The 24,591-nt window shown below is 36.1% G+C and overlaps 1 protein-coding gene across 1 annotated transcript; it reads left to right on the top strand.

Moving 5' to 3' along the window:
• The first annotated feature begins 14,747 nt into the window (after positions 1-14,747).
• On the top strand, positions 14,748-20,145 carry LOC125085586 (peripherin-like). The gene is made up of 2 exons (XM_047704058.1): positions 14,748-14,798; positions 19,057-20,145. The coding sequence occupies exons 1-2, from the start codon at positions 14,748-14,750 to the stop codon at positions 19,795-19,797; spliced, it is 792 nt and encodes a 263-aa protein (XP_047560014.1). The 3' UTR covers positions 19,798-20,145.
• The last annotated feature ends 4,446 nt before the right edge of the window (positions 20,146-24,591 follow it).

The raw sequence follows: 24,591 nt of genomic DNA, 5'->3' as shown, positions 1-24,591 counted from the left end.
TAGCTCTTTTAAAACTTTAAATTAAAATTTATAGTCAATTAAGACAATTCTGGGACATTCCACAAAATATCTGACCAGACTCTTCAAATTTTCCAGAGTCCTAAAAGATAAGGAGAGACTGATCAATTGCCCCATATTGGAGGGTACCAAGGAGATATTTAAATTAGATGTAGCGAGGGATCCCAGATAGGATTCTGGAGCAGAAAAAGAATTTACTAGAGAGACATGTTCTAGAGTCCAAATGCTTGATGTACTTTAGTAGTAATAGCACTGTATCAAGGTTCATATTTTAGTTTTGATTAATATTTTGTCTAAATATAGGTAATTTGTCTTTTTTAAAAATATGTGTTTATCTTTTCTTATGGACCACAGTTATGGTTCAACCAGCCAGTATTTTTCTTTTTTATTATGACTTTCAGATTCTCTTAGAAAGGACTTTGAAAGTAAGATACTCTTTTTTTTTTTTAAGATTTTACTTATTTATTTGACAGAGAGAGACAGAGAGATCACAAGTAGGCAGAGAGGCAGGCAGAGAGAGAGAGAAGGGGAAGCAGACTCCCCGCTCAGCATAGAGCCCGATGTGGGGCTCGATCCCAAGACCCTGAGATCATGACCTGAGCTGAAGGCAGAGGCTTAACCCACTGAGCCACCCAGGCACCCCAGTAAGATACTTTTTAACACAATTCTGTTCTAATGTTTGTATTTTTAAATAATTTTCATATGTTATATATATTTTATTTCAGTGGAGAATCAATGGTAATTTTAATATTTATTTTATATATCTTTTTCAAGTCTGTTAAAAATGCTACTTGCATTATAAATAAATTTTCAATATATGCAGGACCATTTTTGAACTTTACTCTTTATTAACTTACTTTTATAATATACTTTGTTTTAAAATAAATCTGAAAAATATTATGACAAACTCTTTACCTTATTGTTTTTGTAACAAAAATTGTCTATTACTCTTTGTTCATTTAATCTTCCTGATAAACTTCAGATTTAATTTATCATGTTACCAAAAACATTTGTACATTAACATTAACTTGAAGATCTAAGTTCACTTAGAAGGATTGAAATCTCTGACATGTTTGTTTATTTTTATATTATCTCTCAGAAAAAATATAATTCTCAATTTTTTAGTTCTTTAAGGTTATATTTTACATCTGATTGTCTTTGCATATCAAAAACAATTCATGTTTTTATGTTGAAAGTGGTATTTTTCAAGACTATATTAATTAGTTCACATAATTACATAAAAAGTTACTGACTTTTGTATACTAATCAGATACCTAACTGAATCCCTTTTAACATAAAATCATGTTTCAATTAATTCTCTGTGGTTTTCCAGATAATGAATCTTATCATCTATAAATAATGATGGCACTTAAAATCTAAGTTGCACTTACCACGTGCTAGACACTCTTTTGAAAATTTTATAAATATTTGTTATGTAATATAGATTTGTAGTTTATTTTCTTGTCTCATTGTACTGTTTTATATACCTTAAAATAATATTGAAAAGCAACACTGACAATCTTTTTTTAATTATTTTTTTCATTCAACTATAATTAACATACAGTGTTATATTAGTTTCAGGTATACAATATAATAATTCAGTAATTCTATATATCGCTCAGTACTCATCAAGATAAGTATACTCTTAATCTTCTTTATCTCTTTTACCCATCTTCACACCCACCTCCCCTATGACAACCACCAGTTTGTTCTCTGTATGTAAGAGCTTGGTTTTTTGTTTGCCTCTTTTTTTTTTTTTGTCTGTTTTTAACTTGTTTGCTCCTTTGTATTATTTATTAAGTTCCATGTGTGAGTGGTATTTGTCTCTCTCTGACTGACATTTTATTTAGCATTATAACCTCTAGGTCCATCCATGTTGTTGTAATGGCAAGATTTCATTCTTTTTTATGGCTAATATTCCATTTTATATATGCACCACATCTTCTTTATCCATTCATCTATCAGTGGACCCTTGGATTCATCCCATATCTTGGCTATTGTGAATAATGCACTAAACATAGGGATGCCTATGTCTTTCTGATTTAGTCTTTTCATTTTATTTGGGTAAGTACCCAAAATCAATGTTGTCCATATCTTGCTTGTCCTCATCTTTAGGAATTCTAGCATATTTTTTCCCTATTTACTGTATACATGAACACTTAAAATTGGGCCAAGATATTTATGAATTTATCATGTCACTGAGCCTACCCAGTTTTAATTGCACTTCAGTGAGTTTCCTATAGCAAATGAAATTGGAAATAAAAGTCCCTTGCATATAAAGATTAAATTTATGTCACTTCTCCTTAGCAAAGTGCTAATATTCAACATATACAACTTCTATAAATTTATGGAATTTTATGAGTTAATTTAAGTATCAAAAAGTATAGTATATATAGAAAAGAATAAATATATTCTCAAACTTAAATGGGCATTTTTGATGGCCAAAGATAACTATTTTCCATTTTCCAGAGAAAGTTAATTTGATACAAGAAAATTAAAGGCATAGTGACATTGGGTATAGTTTCTCTTTATTTCTTGAAAATGACAGATTTTGTGCTAAATCTCCCAAAAATACATGTAAAGTCCTAATTTTCCTCACTTGTTATGGTTGCCAAACAAAGGCTATAATATGTGTAATGAAATACTATTTTGAGGCTAATTTTCAGGGTTGAAATTCAAGTACAACAAATCAAAGTCTTAGCTTTGCTAGCATTTTCTTTTCTGCTACTGCAGAAGATACATATTCCCCAAGTGTCTAATATCCTAGGATATATAACTGAAGCAATCACACCCTTGTCAAAACATTTAGTACTCAGGTTATAGACCCATGTGTACTGCCTGATTTGTGAAGCACTTTCTTAAATTCTTAATGACTTTCTCTGTAGGAAGATCTTCAGGTTGTAACTTAAGTATAAACTTCCAGACCCAATATTTGGAACTCTCTGTTAAAGATATACTTTGGATATGGTATCTTTAAGCTACTTTCTTATAAGCTGGGTATTTTTCTTCTCTAAGTATTAGGTGAAGAGCCAATTCAAACCTTTTGGCTGTAGTTCTGTTTGGCAGATGTGGCTCTCTTTGGATTTAAGAAATCTTAGAAAGTCAGGAATAAAAGTGAAAAAAAAAGTCTTGGAAGCATGTTGAAGAAAACTATTAACTTTTATTATTTAATTTGATCATGACAGAACACATTTGTAAAATTAAACTTCATACATCACAAACTCTCCTATAAAATATTGAACAATATATTTAAATAAAGTTTGGAGAAAAACAAACTATTTTATTGGTGTATAAATTCAGAGAGAAAGAAGAATTAGAGCATTCGAGGGCTCTGGTTTTTGGAGGATAGGGTCAGATAACGAATTAATTTGTAATTTCTTAGATTCCACTAATATAATATGGTAAAATTAAACAGAGGATGTGATTTTCAAACTGAAATCAGAATAGAATGAGGAAAAACTTTATGCAAATGAGGGAGAATATGAATAAACAAATGGGATGAATGGAGTGTATAAAATAAGATATATTTTGAAATATATCATGAGCTATCAATAATCACTATAAATACGAAACTCCCTATAAAGCTACAAATAATATGACTTGTTATAAGGATGCCTGGTTGCCTCAATTGGTTTAGTGTCTGTCTTCGGCTCAGGTCATCACCCCAGGGTCCTGCTTTTCCCTTTCCCACTGGCTACTTTCCCCTGCTTGTGTTCTCTCTCTCTCTCTGACCAATAAATAAATTAAATCTTAAAAAAAATATGACTTGTTATAAAAACGAAAATATCAGATATAGTAGAGTTTAATTCAAAAAGCATTCTTAAAAATAAGGAAAGGTACAATATTAAGAGTTTTAATTCCTCTTGTGTCTTCATGAGATTGATTTATAAAAACTCAAATGCATTTTGATATACCAGCAGCATACAGTTAGTGCACTTGGAAGCACAATAAAGCATCAACCAAATATTATTTTAACGGATTCCTTAGTGTTCCTGGAAACATTCTGTCTCTCAACTAATAAAATGATATTTACCAGATCATTTTTTCTAGGTGCTTTGCCATTTTCCTACAAATCTGTTAAAGTTAAACATTATTTTTATTATTATATGTATCATTTTAATAAGTATATTATTCTGTGATTATAATTATAAATAAATTGATTATATGTATGTTATAAATAAGCAGAATAATTGACATATCCAGTGACTTTCCCCCTGGCTAATAACCTCTTCATTCTTTGTTATCTTTGATTTATCATTTTCCTTGAATAATTATTGTAGTCCAGCCACAATTTCACTGATCTGATTTTTTGATTATGCCATTTGTACTCTTTCAATGGCTTTTTGTAGCAGGGAAATATTCTCATATTCCTGTTCACGGGGCCCTTCACTGTCCACTGCCTACCTCTCTAACTTCATCCGGTACCCCCTTCATTCATTGCATTCCCACATAACAGAGCTACTTTGAAGTATTTCAACAATCTACCTTCCTTTTAACAGTTCCTTTACAACTTGGTTTTATCACATCCTTTATCCTCTTCTTTAAAGAAAATAAAATAATGACCCAAAGATACATAGTAAGAACTAAGAACTGGAGCTAGAAACTAGTAGAATCTGTCACTAAATTCCTGAATCATGTTACAAGGAAAATAACCATTTTTGGTTTTGTTTTATAACAGAGTAATTCTAAAATAACACGTGAAGAGGAAAGGTGAACAGTGGGTTCTTAGGTCATTCCTCTGAACCATCTTTGGACAAGACTCTTAGTCAATCTCTGTGACAATATTAACTAAAAAAACTTGTTAGGAATTTTCAGGTCCAAGTTGTAAGATTTGGGCCAAAAACTACCTATAGGATTAACTGCCTTTATCTATTATGAAGATCCAGTAGTAAGTATCCCATTTAGGAGAAGCAGCTAATCTAGAGAATAGGCCCAGGCTGCTGTGCCTGAGGGCTATGTGGTTTACAAGATATCAAAGTGGGAAGAACCAATACTGATGGCTTCCATGGTCTGAGGTTGTCCATGCACATTCAAGCCTCTCATGACTGTGCATGTCTTCAGGCCATCAGAATTCTGCCTGGAATCCAGTAGATGTGTGTGATGCTGTTGCTGTGTTTGTTATTTTGTTTCCTGCCCTGTATACTTTCTGATAACTAAGTAAACTTGATATTGGTTGAAGCTTCTCGTGAAGATTTTTCTCTTAAGTTGTCTGCTATTACCTAAGAGTTGCTGCTCCTATAAGCTGATAGTATGTTAAAAACTACCCAACCCAGATGACACTAAAATAATCCTACTCAAATTTCAGTGAAGCTCTGTTTCATTTTATCCTTATATGACCTGATACAATTTGTAAACAACTTTTTCTCCAGATTATACTAGTCTCTACACTGAGTTCTCCAATACAGTAGGCACTAGGTAAAATATGATGTATCCAAAGGAATGCAAACGTTGATATCTTTTGATCTTATACTATACATTAAGATGTTTAATGAATATTTCTAAATGATTTTCTAGTTGTATCCTCCCATGCTTATGCTGTGGTCATATCAGGGGACATTTGTCAGAAATTCAATATAATAAGAACAAACAGTGACCTTTATTTCCCTCAGACAGGGAAGATTAAATTACATCTATGTTGAAATTTTGATAAATACTATATATTTAGATGTTTATTTAACTGGTGATGTGTGAAGAATGTATTTCATTAATTTTTCATTTCGTCAGTTTTGGTGGGCCAGTCATATAAACTCTCATTTTGTAATTTTATTCATATTCAACAAAGAAAATATATTTGAGGGATATGGACCTATGTAGCAAACTCTCTTTAAAGTAAGAAAATGATAACCATAAAATTTAAAATAGCAGTTACCTCTGTGGAAGAGGCAGTGATACAATAAGAAGGAGCAGTCAGAAAACTTCAAAGTAACACTGCTGTTCTGGGTCTTAATTAGGGTGACTAGGTCATGGCTGAATTATTATGCTTAATAGTATTCACATGTGATTTTGATTATATAATTACATTTGAGAAGTGTAACTGGGAAAGTCCTTGGGACAAGATAATTGTCTATGAGTATGAAATGTAAAATAACAGGAAAATTACAATGTGTCTTAAGTAAAAATTTCTTTTGACTCATTGCTTTAAGAAGCCTAATCTAAGTCATTCTGTGAAAAAAAAAATTCCCCAAAACGTAAAAATGGTCAGTGCTGTATATTTAACTTATATATAACTTATAATGTATAGAAAATTTGTGTTTAGTTTCATATATATTTTATCATCAATACTAATGTTTTATGATTGCAATATTGCAATTGAATTTGTAGAGATGAAATCCACAGATAACATTAAATAGTAAGTCAAGACTTACAACGCCGCAAGCTATATTATTCTAACTTGGCATAGTGTATTTTTATTTATTGCTATTCTAAGATTTAATGGCTTAAAATAACACACATTTATTATCTCAAAGTTCCTGTGGTTCAGGAATCTGGGCATGATTTAGCTGGGTCTTCTGCTTCACATTTCTCACAAAGTTGTAATCTGTGTCAGCCTAGGATCTGTAGTCTCATCCAAAACCTCAAATAGAGAAAGATCTCCTTCTAAACCACCTAGTTATTGTTGACAGCTTTCAGATCCTTGTCGGTTGTTGGCCGGTGGCTGTCTGCAGTTTCTCGTAACATGATCTCTCAAATGTGACAATTTACTTCATCAAAGCTATACACTGAGAAGTAGAGCTTGAAAGATGGAAGTTATAAACTTTTGTAACCTAATCATGGAAGTGACCTATAACTTTGCCATGTTCTATCAGTTCATTACCATTTAGGGGAACAAAATTGTACAGTCCATCAATACTAGGTGGCAGTGGTCATTGTGAGGTATAACAGAAGTGTATCTAGCACATATAGAAGGCACAGATTAATTAACTTAAGTAACTTGGGTGCTTGGAATAAATCAGTAATAAATATATCTAGTTGGAAAGGTGTGGTGTGTGTTTGAATATGAGAATAAGGCATGCCAACTCACTGTACATTTGCAGCTACAAGCCTACTGAGATTGAAGGCATAACTTTCCCGTATGCTAGCATTTTACACAATTAAATTTAATTCATCTGACTAATTTCCTCTCAGGCAGAGAGTCAGACACTGGAAAGACTTGGTTTGAATTATAGTCATTTAAGTAGTAAAGGTAATTATATCTAGTAGGATGCTGAATATTTCATAGGCTTTCATCAAATGTTATGGTTTTTAATATCAATGTAAATAATCAAACCACTCAAAAATGTCTTCAAATATCTCAACCTCAAGTATTAGCAATAAAAATTACTATTTATATTTACTCTATGAAACACTAAAATATTATTATTAAAATAGTTATATATTATTATTATAACATCAAAATATATAGCACAAATCTATTTTAAAAGTAAAAGACATGAATTTTATTTTTTTTTAATTTTTTTTTAAAGATTTTATTTATTTATTTGACAGAGAGAGATCACAAGTAGACAGAGAGGCAGGCAGAGAGAGAGGGAGAGAGGGAAGCAGGCTCCCTGCTGAGCAGAGAGCCCGATGCGGGACTCGATCCCAGGACCCTGAGATCATGACCTGAGCCGAAGGCAGCGGCTTAACCCACTGAGCCACCCAGGCGCCCAAAAGACATGAATTTTAAATCAAAATAACAACTCAGGGGCACCTGGGTGGCTCAGTGGGTTAAAGCCTCTGCCTTCAGCTCAGGTCATGATCTCAGGGTCCTGGGATCGAGCCCCACATTGGGCTTTCTGCTCAGCAGGGAGTCTGCTTCCCTCTCTCTCTCTGCCTGCCTCTGTGCCTACTTGTGATCTCTGTCTGTCAAATAAATAAATAAAATCTTAAAAAAAAAAAAAAAACTCAGCAGGTAAGTGTATATAGTAAGGAAATGAGAGGTATGTGACTTCTGTGGCAATCACCAATACATCTTTAGAGTGTCCTCATGATTAAAACTTTGTCAAACCACTTAAATTTATAGGGAAGATACCAAGGAGACTTGGAACACAGTTAACTATTTAAACTTCATGACAGCTTTATAAGAGAGATACTCATAATTAATCCCATAATAAGGATTATGAAGTATTCACAAAGAAATTCATTAACTTGATTAAGGTTCATGAATGTTGACAAATACTAGGGCCATGTTTTCAGCCTAAGTGGCTTGGTTTCAGAATCTGTGCTCTTAACCCAAAGCTGGCTTTTTTTTAGAAAATAATCTTAGTACACATAACTCCCTTATGAAAAACCAATTAATAAAACCAATTAATAATAACAACTATATATTTGAGAAATCATATAATTAAAAATCAAATTGACATGCAAAAGTATACAATTACAAAGCTGTCCATCTCCAGCCATTTCTAATTATTACTTCTATATTTAAAAAGAACATGTCATTATCTGTGAACTGTAATCCCTGATTCCCCATTGATTCCTTGAAACGCTTTCGGTTTTACATTACCTGAATCATTAATAAATGATGCTAAATGTAAGCAGACTATTTTATCTCCAATGATGTAATGATGTTTGAACTCACTCAGCTAAATGTCCCTGGTAATTTCAAACTTCTGCTATGTAGAAAAGCGTAGGTTTTGTATGGTGATATGAAATCTGTCCACCTTGGAGAGCTATTTAGTTCTGATGTCATTGGTGTTTCATCCTAAATACGTTTTACAAGATCATGCAAAACAGTAATACAATGATGAGGGCACTAACTACTTGGATTAGGAGCATGGTGTAAGGACATCATATTTGACTGACCTTAATAGGAAAAAGGGAAAAAAGATTGGAGGACCCTGGGTGCTTTAATGCATTAACCACATAGAAAGGAAAAATCTAGATAGTTTTAAAGCCCAGGATATGGAACTAGATTCTCAAGGTCTGAACCCTGGCTCAGCAACTTAAATGTTTTATGATTTGGAGAATGCTAATTTGTTTTTATTTCATCTTTAAAATGGTAATAATGAAACTATCCATTTTAAAAGAGTATAAACACACAAATGCATTTATTGTGCTGAGACCTTGCTTTCTCAGGCCCTCTCTTAATTCTACAAGCTTTCTTTGGACTCCTCAAACCCATTCTGAATAAAATAAACTTCAGTCCTGAGATCTTGTCTGTATCCACCACCTCTTTTCAGTTGTCATATGTTGTACATACTGAACTCCCCCACCCCCACTCACCCCTTGCTATTGGAAATCTCTGTAAAATCCAAATGTCATTGGTGTTGCTTATTTTTTACATTTCAAGAAACCATCCCTGATCCTTTTCAGACCATTATTGGCACATATCTTCTGAGTAACAACATTACAACAGTTTATTTATTTTATAGATATTTGCGTTTATTTATTTTTATGTTATTTCACTAGTCTGTGGGTTCTTTATGGCAGAGGCCATGTCTTTTAATACGGTGTCCCTAGTGACAGCTGTTGTGCCTCAGACACTGTAGATGTTCAGGAGATCCTGGAACAAAGGGAAGTGGATAAATTATCTTTCTGCCTGCCTGGTGCCATGTTTCCTCTACATATTTTTCCTCAATTCTCATTATAAAACTATGAAGCAGTATTTTTGTCTCCATTTTACAAATGATAAAAGTCTGAAAGAGTTAACTTCTTCTCAAAAGATCATACACTAGTAATTATAAAGCAGGGAATGGTTCCTAGACCTGTCTAGTCTAAAGTTCATGCTCTTTTCACTACCCCCTGACTGAGTGAAAGATGACTAAAGCTGCATTTAAAGAAGGACGCCTGGTGTCTGTGTGCATTATTCAAGGACTAATAAGAGCTGTAGCTTGCTTTAGGGGAAGAAAATGCTCTCCAAGGACAAGAGAGGCTGTTAGGGAAAGAGTAGCAGAGAAAAAGAAAACTAATGGCAATCCCAAATAGAACAGAGCCTGGAAATGATGATACCAAAGAAAGCCCGGGGGCCAGCGAAGAATACGTTCCAACAGATCACATGGTCATTTTAGGAGTGGTGGCATTGTTTACTTAAGGCTATATAAAGGCATTCTTTTTCTAACAGAGTCCAACAAGAGCACACATACTTACTGATACCAACAAAGTAAGGGGAGGAAGAATTGCAGACAAATTTATTTTTCAAATTATTGGTAAAATGAAGTAAAAATGCAAGGTTTTTTCATATTCACGTACCATACAATTACAAATTGCAAATACAGTAGCAATATATGCCTATTACTGTACTTTGCGTGATGGTTAGTTTTATGTGTCAGCTAGACTGGGCCATAGGTGCCCAGGCATTTGATTAAACATTATCTGGAATGTACATATGCGGGTGATTCTGGATGAGATTAACATTTGAGTCAGTAGATCCAGTAAAACAGATTCCCCTCCCTAATGTGGGTGGGCCCCATCCAACTGCTGAAGGAAAAGATGAGTAAGAGGAGCAGGAGGGGATTCCTCCTGCTTGATGTCTTCCATCTGTTTCATTGTTTTTTTTCTTGCCTTCAGACTTGAACTGAAACATTGGCTCTTTCCTGGGTCTCAAGCATGCAGACCTTTGACATAGAACTATGCTATTGGGTCTCCTGGATCACCAGGTGTCTACTGCATATTGTGAGACCTCTATATTCACTTGCATCATTATGTTATATAGTGTGCCTACCATGACCATCATAGTCAGCTTGAAGAGTCTCTCCCTTTCCACTTGTGTGTGTGTGTGTATGTTCATGCGCACACATGTGTGCCTGTCTGGCTCAGTCAGTTAGGTATCTGACTTTGACTCAGGTCATGATCTATATATACATCCTAGGATGGAGCCCTGCTTCTGGCTCCCTATTCAGCAGGGAGTCTGCTTCTCCCTCTGCTTCTCTCCTCAGCTCCTACTCTCTCTCTCTTTCTCTCATGAATAAATAAATCTTTAAAAAAAATACAATCTTGGGGCACCTGGGTGGCTCAGTGGGTTAAAGTGTCTGCCTTCGTCTCAGGTCATGGTCCTGGGGTCCTAGGATGGAGCCCTGCATCGGGCTCTCTGCTCAGCAGGCAGCTTGCTCTGACCCCGCCCCCCCCACCTGCCTGCCTCTCTGCCTACTTGTGATCTCTGTCTGTCAAATAAGTAAATAAAATCTTAAAAAAAAATACAATCTAATACTCTCATTTATTCTATACTGATGTCTTTTGCACCCTCTAATACACACACTAGAATGTAAATTACAAAGAGCAGAGCTATTTGTGTGCTGGGTTTCTACGATTATGTAAGAAGTTACTGACTTTCATCTTCTAATCACATACCTTATGAAACTGCTCATGACAAAATATTATCATTCAAATGATTCTTTGGAGTTTTCCCAGATAGTGCCTTTTGACATCAATAAATCATAATGCCACTTGAAATCTCTTATGTAGAAATTACATAACCAAGCTTGGATGTTTTATAAATATTTGTTCATATAATATAATCTATATAATATAGATTTGTAATGTATTTTTGTTTTTGCAGTTTTACATACCTTAAAAGTAGTGTTGTCTAGTAGTGATGACAACCATATTTTTTTTCTTAAGAGAATATTGTCCATATATTCCTTGATGGTAAATACCATGCTATTTTTAACATTTTATCCCATGTTTTTAAACTGACTGGTATAAAATAGTTTATTAATTTTTAAGATTTATTTTGTATTTGTATATGTCACTTGTGTTAATGTTAAAATACAAGTGTCTGTGGACCCAGAAATGGGGCACTTTGGATTCTTCAGATTATATAAATATATTTTTAAGTCATGTGCATTAAATATGATAATACATAGAGACTGCTTGTTAAATTGCCTAGTACACAGGAAATAGGTGATATATAAAACCCACTGTCCACCCAACCCCCATACTTTTGCAGCTTACACTCAAATGTTCCAGATGCTCTAGGGATTTGATATATATCAATGAACAAAATACACAAAGATGCTTGGACTCATATAGCTGAGAAACTAATATAATTAATTTTTTGTATGAAATGGAAGTGCAACAATTTTTTTAGATTTGTTTATTTACTTTAGAGACAGAGGAAGTGAGTGAGGGGAGGAGCAGAGGGACAGAGAGAATCCAGAAGGAGACTCCCTGCGGAGCACAGAGCCCAGTGTGGGTTTCAATCCCAGGACCCCAAGATCATAGCCTGAGCAGAAATCAAGAGTTGGCAGCCTAACCAATTGAGCCAGCCAGTGCCCCAAAGGTGCAACAATTTAAACTAGAATTCTACTTGACCTTAGGAATACATAACATGTCAGTAAATAAAATGGCTTCATTTTATTTTTATTTATTTTTTTAAAAGATTTTATTTATTTGACAGAGAGATCACAAGTAGGCAGAGAGGCAGGCAGAGAGAGAAGGGAGAGCAGGCTCCCTGCTGAGCAGAGAGCCCAGTGTGGGGTTTGATCCCAGGACCCTGAAATCACGACCTGAGCTGAAGGCGGAGGCTTCACCCACTGAGCCTCACAAGTCTCCCAAAATGGCTTCATTTTAAACATATTTATCTCTACATATTTATAGGCAATGGAGTAACAAATAATAAATGCACCATAAAAATCAGTTTTTATATGACCATTTAAGTTAACTGTTGGTAAGGCACATTAAATACTATTTTCAGAAATAGGACTTTTTCCTTTTAAGGGACCGTATTAATTTTAGAATCTTTATTAGCAATAATATACAAGGTTATAGAAACAGTAATAAATAGAAATTAAAAACATACTCCAGAATAGAAGACTAAATATATTTTGAAATAAATAACCAAGGTTTCTTTCCTGATATCTCTCTTTATTTAATAAATATTTACAAGTGCCTGTATTTTCTTTTCTAGATACTATGGGAGGCATTGTAGATATGACAGCGAAAAGGAAAGGTATCTTCTATGACATGATAGAGCTTACAGTGGAATAGAAGAAAACTAGAATAAACACATAAAAAATAAGAAATTAAATTAAATATTTACAAATCGTGTCAAGTTTTTGATATGAAAAATACAGTACTACAAAAGAGAATAATTGGGAAAATGTATTTTCATTAGCATGTCAGAGGCTGTTTGATATTCCACAGATGTATTTCCATCTCCTCTAGAGTAGAACTCTTAAATTTTTTAGATGAGTACCTGAGTACTTCAAATAAGTACTGACCTACCAAATTTTTCTTGATATTAGAAAGGCCACGTGACCAAATTCCAGTCATTGAAAGAAAAATAGAACTTTCTCCTCTTTATCTCCTTCCTGACATCCAAACGTCATATGAAGACCTAAAGGCATCACTGTGTACCATGAGATGGCATCCACATGTTGAAAAAGTAGGAAGAGCAAGAGAGAAGGCTGTGGGTACCAGATGACTAAGGAACTAGGAGGTTACCCCAAGACTCCTCATCAGGAGTTTTATATGAGAAAGAATTCCTTGAAGCTGAAACACAATCCTGTATCTACAAGTTGAGTGAAGTAATAAGGGCAAGGAAAGATAGAAAACAGACCAGCAGGAAAATGTTTTGCCTTAGAGGGGATAAAATAAGGCTAATGTGGATGAAATCAAGTATATTAGTGAGAACATATTAAAATATAAAGTTGAAAAAAGGTTCAAAAGGTGCATGCTATTCTTTGATTATACAATTATTTATTCAACACCTACTCTGTGCTTGCTGCTGTTTTAAGCTTAGGAATATGGCAATGATCAGGTCAGAAAAGGTCCCTTTGTCTCATTGCACTCTTTTTCTGGAAAAAGATTAAAAGATAAGTAAGCGGGGTGCCTGGGTGGCTCAGTGGGTTAAGCCTCTGCCTTCGGCTCGAGTCATGATCTCAGGGTCCTGGGGTCAAGTCCCACATTGGGCTCTCTGCTCAGCAGGGAGCCTGCTCCCCCCCCACCCCACCCCACCTGCCTCTCTGCTTACTTGTGATCTCTCTGTCAAATAAATAAATTTAAAAAAAAAAAAGATAAGCAAGCAAGCAAGCAAATAGTGATGCAGGCTATACAGAGTTTGATCTGTAGGATGCCGGGGTTCTTCAAGTAGTCAAGGAAGGCCTGTCTGAGAGACAATATCCCAGTTGAGATTTGTGTAGAAAGAATAAAACAACAATGTCAAGAGGGATGAGAGCAGAAGTTTATAACCTGGGGTGGGGATAGTTAATCAAGGGGATATATGATATAAGAGAACTACACAATGATCAGATAGGGTTGCATCTATTAATGCAAGAGATATTAGATCATATTTTTAATTCAGTGAGAAATAGATTGCTAACAGTGAAATGATATGACATAAGATATTAATATAGTTGTTGTTTGGAGAATAGATTGGAGAGGATAAAGATACCTATTAGAAGCTGAACTGATCTTGATAAGAGATATTTATTTGGCCAGGAAATTGACCGTAAATATAGAAAAAAATTCGGGAATTCAGTATATATTTGGATAAAAACACAGGGCATGCTGCCTTCTGGTTTCAGCTTTTGCAAAGTGCTTAGTTTTTATTCCCACCCTTACAGTAAGAAAAAGACTGACCTTCAAAATTCCCCTTGATATTACTTGTGGCCACCTTACAAGTTAAATATCAACACACTTTCTTGGATACATCAGAGAACTGAAATTGCTGGCAAACCACCAGTCCCAAATCTGGAGAGTCGGGCATATCCGGATAGGCACAGCTGAGATCTGCTTACGTGGAGCAGAAGCTGCCAGATGCCATACGTTGGCAGGAATATTTAAACCATATATTTGACATAGTGCTGGAAATGAAGTGCAGACTATCACGAGACTGGAAAGTTCCTGAGGTGTTAACGTTGGTAAGGAGTTTTTCATAGTTTTGCAGGCTTTTCCTCCAGGTACCTCAGCAGGTTCTCAAAAAGAGGATTGGAGATGGCTCCCCAGGTGTAATGTCAGGGAAAAGGGGCAAAGTAGCCATTGGGAGATTGTTCAGACTCATGCCCCCAACAAAGGCTTGACCACTGGGGAAAGGAATTGGCCAGAGTACAACTCAGAAATCTTACCCATGTCAAGGAGTGGAACACACTAGCTCTTGCCTTCTTGGCACATCCATCCATCCAGCCAGCCAGGCAGCCAGCCAGCCACAAATAGATAAATAAAAGTTATTTATATACATATATAAATAAACAGATGAAGAAAAATAAATGATAAATGAATGATATAATCTATAGAAGAGAGGACAATTAGGAAAAAGTCTGGAAACACTATCACCAGGGAAGGGACTAGTCGTTATGAAAGCTCTACTTCTGGAGAAGGGCAGGAGTATTTCTGAAAGGCACACTCACCCAACACAGGACTCCTAAAAGACTGAAAATTAGAGATCACACAACACCTCATGCTCTCACAACCTACCTTCACATTGAGAAGCACTGAGCAATAATAACAGTGGATTATGGCTAGAAGACGCAGACTTTCTCTGAGGACCAGCAGAAAAAGAAATTCCAGTGCCAAAATGTGATGGGAAAAAAAAAAAAAAAGCAAGCTTACTAGAGCACTTTGAAGCCTCTGGTGCCTATAATTATATGAAGCAGGAAACATAGCCCAACTCTAGAAAGATTAATAAAAACACAGACTCTAAAGGTCTATTTATCTCAGAAAATATTACTCCATACAATAGGTCTGGTTTGGGACAAAAAATTACAAGCCATGTCAAAAGGCAAGAACAAATATGTCTGAAGAGGCAAAGCAATCCTCATAGCCAGACTCAGATATGATACAGATGTTGGAACCACCAGACAGAAAATTTAAAATTATTATGTTTAGTACATTAATATTTCTGATGGGAAAGGTTGGCAACAGGCAAGTCCAAATAGGTCATATCAACAGAGAGATTAAAGCTATAAGAAAAGGGAAGGGGGGTGAAATCCTAGATATCAAAAACAAAGACGGAAATGAATACTTTTTCATTGACTTACCAGTAGACTCAACAAGATGAGGGGGGAAAAAAATCAGTGAGCTTGAAGACATGTCCATAGAAACTTCCTGAAAAGAAATAAAAATGGAATAAACAAATCAGTGGTTGCCAGGGGTTCAGATGGAAGGAGGAAGGTTGGATAGGTACAGTGCAGGGTTTATTTTTTATTTTTATTTTTATTTTTTTCAGTGCAGGGTTTAGAGGGATGAAGCTATTGTATGTGATACTCTAATGAGAAAGGTAAAATATCAAATACTTGTCAAAATTCATAGACTTTATAGCAAAAGAGCAAACTTTAATGTAAAGTGTTAAAAAAGGGCTCAGGAGCCTAGGGAATACAGGCTGGAATACAGAATGTGACAAAAAGAATCTAACTGTATTACAAATGTATGAGACACTAATGAAGGGAATGGGAGAAAAGTTGCTGACCTGAATAATTTTGGAAATGGATGGAGTCTGTAAGACAAAGAAGCGAAAGAAACTGTTCATAAGCACTATACTTTGTTGGCAAAGTTGTTTCCCACAGGGGTATCAGTTAACAATTCTGATAACACTGTACTTACCTGATGGGATTGAATAATTAAGTAAATGAATGTTGAATGGTCAGAACCTGGTTTCTGGCCGTTTGACTAAAGTTACAGATAATCAAGGGGAGGAGACTAGAATGATCCATGTTGTGATAGCTTAGAATTGGAGATATCTGTATGAACTCATGTTTAGCTTAATATGAAGGCATATCATTACACAAAGAAGTATTTAGATATATGATTATATTCACAAGTTAGCATACACACATATGTTTTCTTGCTCTGTCAGCTGAGAGGGTCTAAAAGCAAAGGAACTTCAGTAGCAATGAGCAGAACTAGTGCCCAGATCTATGCCATTCTCCAATAAAAGTAACTTGCACTTGTTAAAAAAAAAAATAGTTGATTCTGGACTATGGGGAGAAATAGACAAAATAAGCCTGTAACTTCCTGTAGACCAGAAAGTAAGGAAGTCATCAAAAAACAAGCAAACAAACGAAAATCCTCAAACATTGGAATGCTTTAGAGGAACACAGGGCCAACTGAGAGTTCCCAATGGCCAAGGATGGAACAATTTGAGCAAGAAAGTAAATTACTAATGGATTATAATTCAATATATAAAATGAACAGTCATCATCTTAAACAATATAAATAAATAATTGAAAAATAAATTTAAAAATCTCTCATGCAGACACACTTCAAAAAATTTGAGATATTCCTCCCTGAAGGGGGATGAGCATATCGCCCTACTCCTTACATGTAGTTTATAAATAAAACTTTCAAGGAGTACAGTGTAGAAAAGGATGATAAAAGAACAATTTTATAGTTGAGAAACTTGACTAATAATGGCCACATGATCAAGGTTCACATTATCAGTGATTAAGTCAAAATGATAGCATGTACTCTTGATACATTGTATTAAAAATGGTACTTCACCTCTGTGCTCTCCCATCCCAAACCTACAAATCCAGTCTAACCATTAGAAAAGACATCAGACATGTTGAGGAACATTCTACAAAATATCTGACCAGGGCTTCTCAAAACTGTCAAGATCATGAAAAACAAGAAAAAAATTGAGCAACTGTTGCAGCTCAGAGGAACCTAGAGAGACTTGATAAATAAATGTGGTAAGATATTCTGGATGGAATTCTGAAACAGCAAGAGGACATTAGGGAGAAACTAATAAAATGCTAATAAAGTACAGAGTTTAGTTAATAATAATCTATCAAATAGGTTCATTAATTATGACAAAGGTACCACAGGAAATGTGGGAGGTTAGGAGAAAGGAAATCAGGGCTGGCTGTCTAGGAATTGTTGATACTCTCTTTCTACTTTTCTATAAATTCAAAATTACCTCAAAACAAAAAAAATTTAAAATATGTAAATAATTTGAAAAACAAATTATGCTAACTTATATAATATACATTATATACATATGTGCATGTATATATAGATGTAAATATATACATTATATATAAATATATAAAATATATATGCATGCATGTATAATTATGCACATAAGTGTATACACACATATATTTGTATATAGATATGTACACACACACACACATATAGAATATAAAGAGTAGAATAATGACCATGAGTGACTTCCAAAATTTTGGGGAATCAAGATTATTTTTAAATTTCATCTAAAGCTTCTATAGTGACTACACAAGATTATCTATATTCAAGATTCTCTTTCTTCTCAAAGCTACACATTTTAATTATCTGTGGAAGTTTTTATAATTAGTGATATCTGGGTTCCACCTTAAGAGATTCTGTTTGAATTGCTTTCTTCAGAGTTTCTACATGTTCCGTATTGAGTTATCACTGAAAAATCACTATGTAGTTCATTTATTCCAAATCTTTATACTTGATGATACATTAAAAATTATTTTATTAATGGGAAACATTTCATTAGGTGATTAAATTTGAAGTCTAAAGTATAAGTCACTGATGTAACTAAATTATCTTCATTTTAGGACCAATTGATAAAACAACTAATTTATGTGTGAGAGGAGAACACATGACACTATTCGAATTCAAATACTCTCCTGACAGGCAAATTTTTGGGTTTGCCAGTACACTTTCTACCCAGGCTGCCCAGTTCTACCTACTGAAGAAATGTTCTATAATACACACTGTCCAATATGGAACCATATGTGGTTATGGAGCATTTAAAATATAAGTAGTGTGATTAAAACTGATTTTAATTTTTTTTAATTTAATTTAAAATTATTTAAATTTTAATAGCCACATGTAGCTAGTAGCTATCATATTAGACAGCATGATTCTAGACATTTGTTCTGCAGAACCTGAGAGAAGTAAGACATGTCAATACCAAACTTTATTGGCTTTTATTCAAATGCATGGGCTCCTATTGGTAGCAATAATGAAAGAGATATAAAATATGAAAATCGTGGGATGCCTGGGTGGCTCATTCAGTTAAGCATTTGCCTTCGGGTCAGGTCATGATCCCAAGGTCCTGGGATTGATCCCGCATTGGGCTCCTTGCTCAGTGGGGAGCCTGCTTCTCCCTCTTCCTCTGCCTGCTGCTCTCCCTGCTTGTGCTCTCTCTCTGACAAATAAGTAAATAAAATCTTTTTAAAAAAATATGAGATTGAGTTCCTCAAGAAGCTACATGAGGAGGAGCTGCGAGACCTGCAGGTGAGCGTGGAGAGCCAGCAGGTGCAGCAGGTCGAGGTGGAGGCCACCGTGAAGCCGGAGCTGACGGCGGCGCTGAGGGACATCCGCGCGCAGTACGAGAGCATCGCGGCGAAGAACCTGCAGGAGGCAGAGGAGTGGTACAAGTCCAAATACGCGGACCTGTCCGACGCCGCCAACCGGAACCACGAGGCCCTGCGTCAGGCCAAGCAGGAGATGAACGAGTCCCGACGCCAGATACAGAGCTTGACTTGTGAGGTGGACGGGCTGCGCGGCACGAACGAGGCGCTGCTCAGACAGCTGCGGGAGTTAGAGGAGCAGTTTGCCCTGGAGGCGGGCGGGTATCAGGCAGGCGCCGCGAGGCTCGAGGAGGAGCTGCGACAGCTGAAGGAGGAGATGGCACGGCACCTGCGCGAGTACCAGGAGCTCCTCAACGTCAAGATGGCCCTGGACATTGAGATCGCCACCTACCGGAAGCTTCTGGAGGGCGAGGAGAGCAGGATCTCTGTGCCAATCCATTCTTTTGCATCCTTGAGTATAAAGACGACTGTACCTGAGGTGGAGCCTCCTCAGGACAGCCACAGCAGGAAGATGGTTCTGATCAAGACCATTGAGACACGGGACGGAGAGGTGGTGACCGAGTCCCAGAAGGAGCAGCGCAGTGAGCTGGACAAGTCTTCTACTCACAGCTACTGAACCCATTGGTCCAGAGCTCCCTGACCCTGCCCTAGCCCTATTCCAAGTCCCAGACCCCAACACCAGTACTGAATTAGTCCTCTCTGGCTCTGCATGTGTCTAAGAGATGCCACAAGTCACCCCTTCCCTGGCTTGTGGCCAAGCCCTACCCAGCCAGCCATAGCTGGCCCTTTTCTCCCTGCCCTGGCACGTATCTGTGACCTATATGCCCTATATATGATCTATATATCCCCTTATCGAATCCTAGTAAGAGGCCGGCGATCTCCAAATCTAGTCATTATCCCATGACCAGTGGAGTGGGCTGGGATCTGAGTTCCACTTTTGAATCAAATAAAACTGCTGTTAAGAGAAAAAAAAAAAAAAAAAAAAAGAAAAGAAAATAGTAAAGTAAGAAAACACAAAATACCCAAGATGATGATGGAGTAAAGAACTAAGAACTAGATTTTGGATACAGCTTGGATGGATATGCAAAGATTTGACCAAATTTCTTAATTCATTTTAAACAAATATACAAGCAAATAATGCAACCAATATAAAATTCCATATCTGTTTCCAGTGAAACTTTCATTAATGAAATACATATTTTAATCTTTGCTAAACTAAAGTTTCCCTATTATGTTACTCACTTGATAATTATTTAAAAGAAAGTGCTAGAATATGTATCATTTCATCAAGAGATAGGCATCTCCCATTTCCCTTTTATCTCAACTATACATTATTTCCATGTGCTATAACAAAATTCTGCACTTTCTCAAGTATTAAACTATGAATCTCTTTGGAAGGTGCTTTTTTTTTTTTTTTTGATGTCATACACACCAGATTATACAATTGGAAGAGTATAAACTGCTTTTATAAGATTATTAAGTAAGAGCTAATTATATATTTGTTGAATAAAATTGAATGGTTATCTTCTTGTAGCCACTGAACTTAAATGTTGTATCTTTGCTCTTTTTAATTGCTTTCAAAGTCCTGGTTTATGTCTCTTTCAGATAAAATCAGAAAACTTCAATGTTTCTTTCACATGCAATAAACCAGCCATTGTTTTCAAATCACCCTTTAAAACACAGGAAAAAAAACAAAAACAAAAACAAAACATGTGCTTGATTCTGTTATATTATCAGGTCTCTTCTGTTTCCTTTGTGGTAAATTAGAATCTTTTGTGCTTGCCTTCAGAGAACCCTTCTTCTGCTTTAAGCATACATGCACGTTGATATTATGGTTTTTAAAATGCATGTGATAAATTGTGAATTATATAATATGGAAACAAGACAGAGATCAGGGTTGCTTAGAATATTACTGTCAGCAAGGGTGTGATGTTTTATTTTAGAGATATTCAAAGTAATATATTAATATTTATGACATTTACTCAAGCTTTGCAATCTGTTATGATTTGTCTCTGGGACCAAATGTTTCCTTGTTATAAATCTGTTAAAAGAAAAAATAATATTTGTACCTAGTAGCATCTAATATTGTTTGACTAGTAAAAAGATCTTCTTTCTATAATATATAAATAATATTGGCCAGAATATATTTCACATGGAATAATTTTGTATCTTTAAAAATTGATTTTATGAGTACATATATTTTTGAGTTTTACTGTGTGCAGCATTGAGTGCTATGCACTGTGTAGATTCAAATGGCATGGTGTCAGAAATGAGTGAAGTCACAGGCTGTACCACCAGCTTTCAAAAGAGGAATAGTTTTGAAGCTCAGGCATAGCTAGATCTGCCAAAACTGTGAACATTTTGGCAACTAAATTTATGACGAAAATTCATTGGCCCAATTTCTTCCTGATTTTTTTTAAATCCTGAGAGGAATGTTTGCTTAGGTTAACAGTCTTTATGACCTTATACTATTTGATAACAATTTCTTGTTGTTGTTTTTTTCTTTGCAGCTTTGGTTGGGATTAGCTATCTTTCAAAAAAGCCAAGATAATAATGCAGATTTAAAAGACTATGCCCTAAACTAATATTCCTTAAAAAGAGAGAGAGAGAGAGAAATATTCCACAGAGTATTAACAGCTGTGTACCACAAAAACCAAAACCAAACCAAAACAAAAAAAGCTCCCATATTAAATAAATTTGAGAAATACTGAGTCAAACTTTATTATACAGTTCCTAAGTGAAAGAATGATGATAGCATTCATGATTTAAAAAAAGGGAACATTGGGGCGCCTGGGTGACTCAGTGGGTTAAAGCCTCTGCCTTCAGCTCAGGTCATGATCCCAGGATCCTGGGATCGAGCCCCGCATCGGGCTCTCTGCTCAGCCAGAAGCCTGCTTCCTCCTCTCTCTCTGCCTGCCTCTCTGCCTACTTGTGATCTCTGTCTGTCTAATAAATAAATAAAATCTTTAAAAAAAAAAAAAAAAAGGAACATTGAACTACCAAAAGTGAGATTTATTCTTCTAAGTGTATGTGTGTGTGTGTGGGGGGTGGGGTGGGTGGAGTGAGTATGTATGCATGAGAGAGAGAGAGAGGAAGAAAGACTTATTGACTCAAATATATACTGAAATACATATAAAATCATTTCTCTAAAAAATAAATATGGAAGCTATATCTAGCATTTTTCCAATTCTGAAACTATATTTGACTAATCATGTTTCAGTTATCTATGTAGTGTATTACACGTGACAGACATTATTTCTAAGCATATATGCCAACTTAAATTATTAACATTAAATTACTATCTCTTTAGAAAGTTAATCAACATAAGGAGTACACAGAGGACCATAGGCGAAGGGAGGGAAAACTGAATGGGAAGAAATCTAAGAGGGAGACAAGTCAGAGAGACTCTGGACTCTAGGAAACAAACTGAGGGTTACAGAAGGGAGGGGGTTGATGAGAAGGGGTAATGGGGTGATGGGTATTAAGGAGGGCACATGTTGTGATGTGCCCTGGGTGTTATCCACAACTAAAGAATCATTGAACGCTATATCAAAAACTAATGATGTACTATATGTTGGCTGCCAACATAATAAAAAAAGTAATAAATACTTAAAAAAGTCAACTTTAAAGTTTTTTCAAATATCTGAGCATCATAAAGAACATTTCAAAACCATTTGTGACAAAACAAAATCCTATGCCAGAAACAATATCTAAATGTTTTAATTTGAATGTGTTTTCAAGAATTAAGTAATTAATTGGTGATGTATATTCACATTTAATTGGATGCCTACCACACAAAAAATAACTCCAGGTGCATTAAGAACTATAATTTAAACAACAAAACCGTAACGTATTTGAAAAATAGAGGAGTATAGAGAGGAGTCAAGATGGCGGAGAAGTAGCAGGCCGAGACTACTTCGGGTAGCGGGAGATCAGCTAAATAGCTTATCTAAAGATTGCAAACACCTACAAATCCAATGGGAGATTGAAGAGAAGAAGAACAGCAATTCCAGAAACAGAAAATCAACCACTTTCTGCAAGGTAGGACTGGCGGAGAAGTGAATCCAAAGCGACGGGAAGATAGACCGCGGGGGGAGGGGCCGGCTCCCGGCGAGCGGCGGAGCAACGGAGCAAAATCAGGACTTTTAAAAGTCTGTTCCGCTGAGGGACATCGCTCCAGAGGCTTAACTGGGGTGAAGCCCAGGCGGAGTAAGCGCGGCCTCAGGTCCCGCAGGGTCGCAGAAGGATCGGGGGTGTCTCAATGTCGCAGAGCTTACCGGTATTAGAACGGGGAAGCCGGCTGCAGAGACAGAGCCGAGGAGTGACTCTCAGCTCAGGGTTGCCTGGAACCGGTCGCGGGCTCGGTCAGCTCGGAGCGCGGCCGGAGGCCAGGGTGAAGGGAGTCATTTGGCGCTGTTCTCTGAGGGCGCACTGAGGAGTGGGGCCCCGGGCTCTCGGCTCCTCCGGGCCGGAGACCGGGAGACCGCCATCTTTATTCCCGTCCTCCAGACTCTACGGAAAGCGCTCAGGGAACAAAAGCTCCCGAAAGCGAACCCGAGCGGATGACTCAGCGCGGCCCCGGGTAAGGGCGGTGCAACTCCGCCTGGGGCAAAGACGCTTGAGAATCACTACAACGGGCCCCTCCCCCAGAAGATCTACAGGAAACCCAGCCAGGACCAAGTTCACCTACCAAGGAGAACGGCGGAATTCCAGAGGAGAAGAAAGCAAAGCACGGAACTCATGGCTTTCTCCCCATGATTTTTTAGCCTTGCAGTTAATTTAATTTTTTTTTTCTTCTTTTTCAATTTTTTTTTTCTTTTTCTCTTCTTCTGCTAAATTTTTTTTAACTTTTACCATTTTCTTTTTTTTAACGTTTTTTAAATAGTTTATCTAATATATATATATTTTTTCCTCTTTTTATATATTTTTCTTTATCGGCTTTCTTTTTTTTAATAGTTTTTTTTTCTTTCTTTCTGAACCCCTTTTTATCCCCTTTCTCCCCCCTCACAATTCAGGATCTCTTCTGATTTGGCTAAAGCATATTTTCCTGGGGTTGTTGCCACCCTTTTAGTATTTTACTTGCTCCTTCATAAACTCTTATCTGGACAAAATGACAAGGCGGAAAAATTCACAACAAAAAAAAGAACAAGAGGCAATACCAAAGGCTAGGGACCTAATCAATACAGACATTGGTAATATGTCAGATATAGAGTTCAGAATGATGATTCTCAAGGTTCTAGCCGGGCTTGAAAAAGGCATGGAAGATATTAAAGCAACCCTCTCGGGAGATATAAAAGCCCTTTCTGGAGAAATAAAAGAACTAAAATCTAACCAAGTTGAAATCAAAAAAGCTATTAATGAGGTGCAATCAAAAATGGAGGCTCTCACTGCTAGGATAAATGAGGCAGAA

The sequence above is a fragment of the Lutra lutra genome, chromosome 15 (genome assembly GCF_902655055.1).
Source record: "Lutra lutra chromosome 15, mLutLut1.2, whole genome shotgun sequence".
In the NCBI taxonomy this organism is placed as follows: Eukaryota; Metazoa; Chordata; class Mammalia; order Carnivora; family Mustelidae; genus Lutra; species Lutra lutra.
Note: the sequence above shows the minus strand (reverse complement) of the source record. Positions and strands in the feature narration are given on the sequence as shown.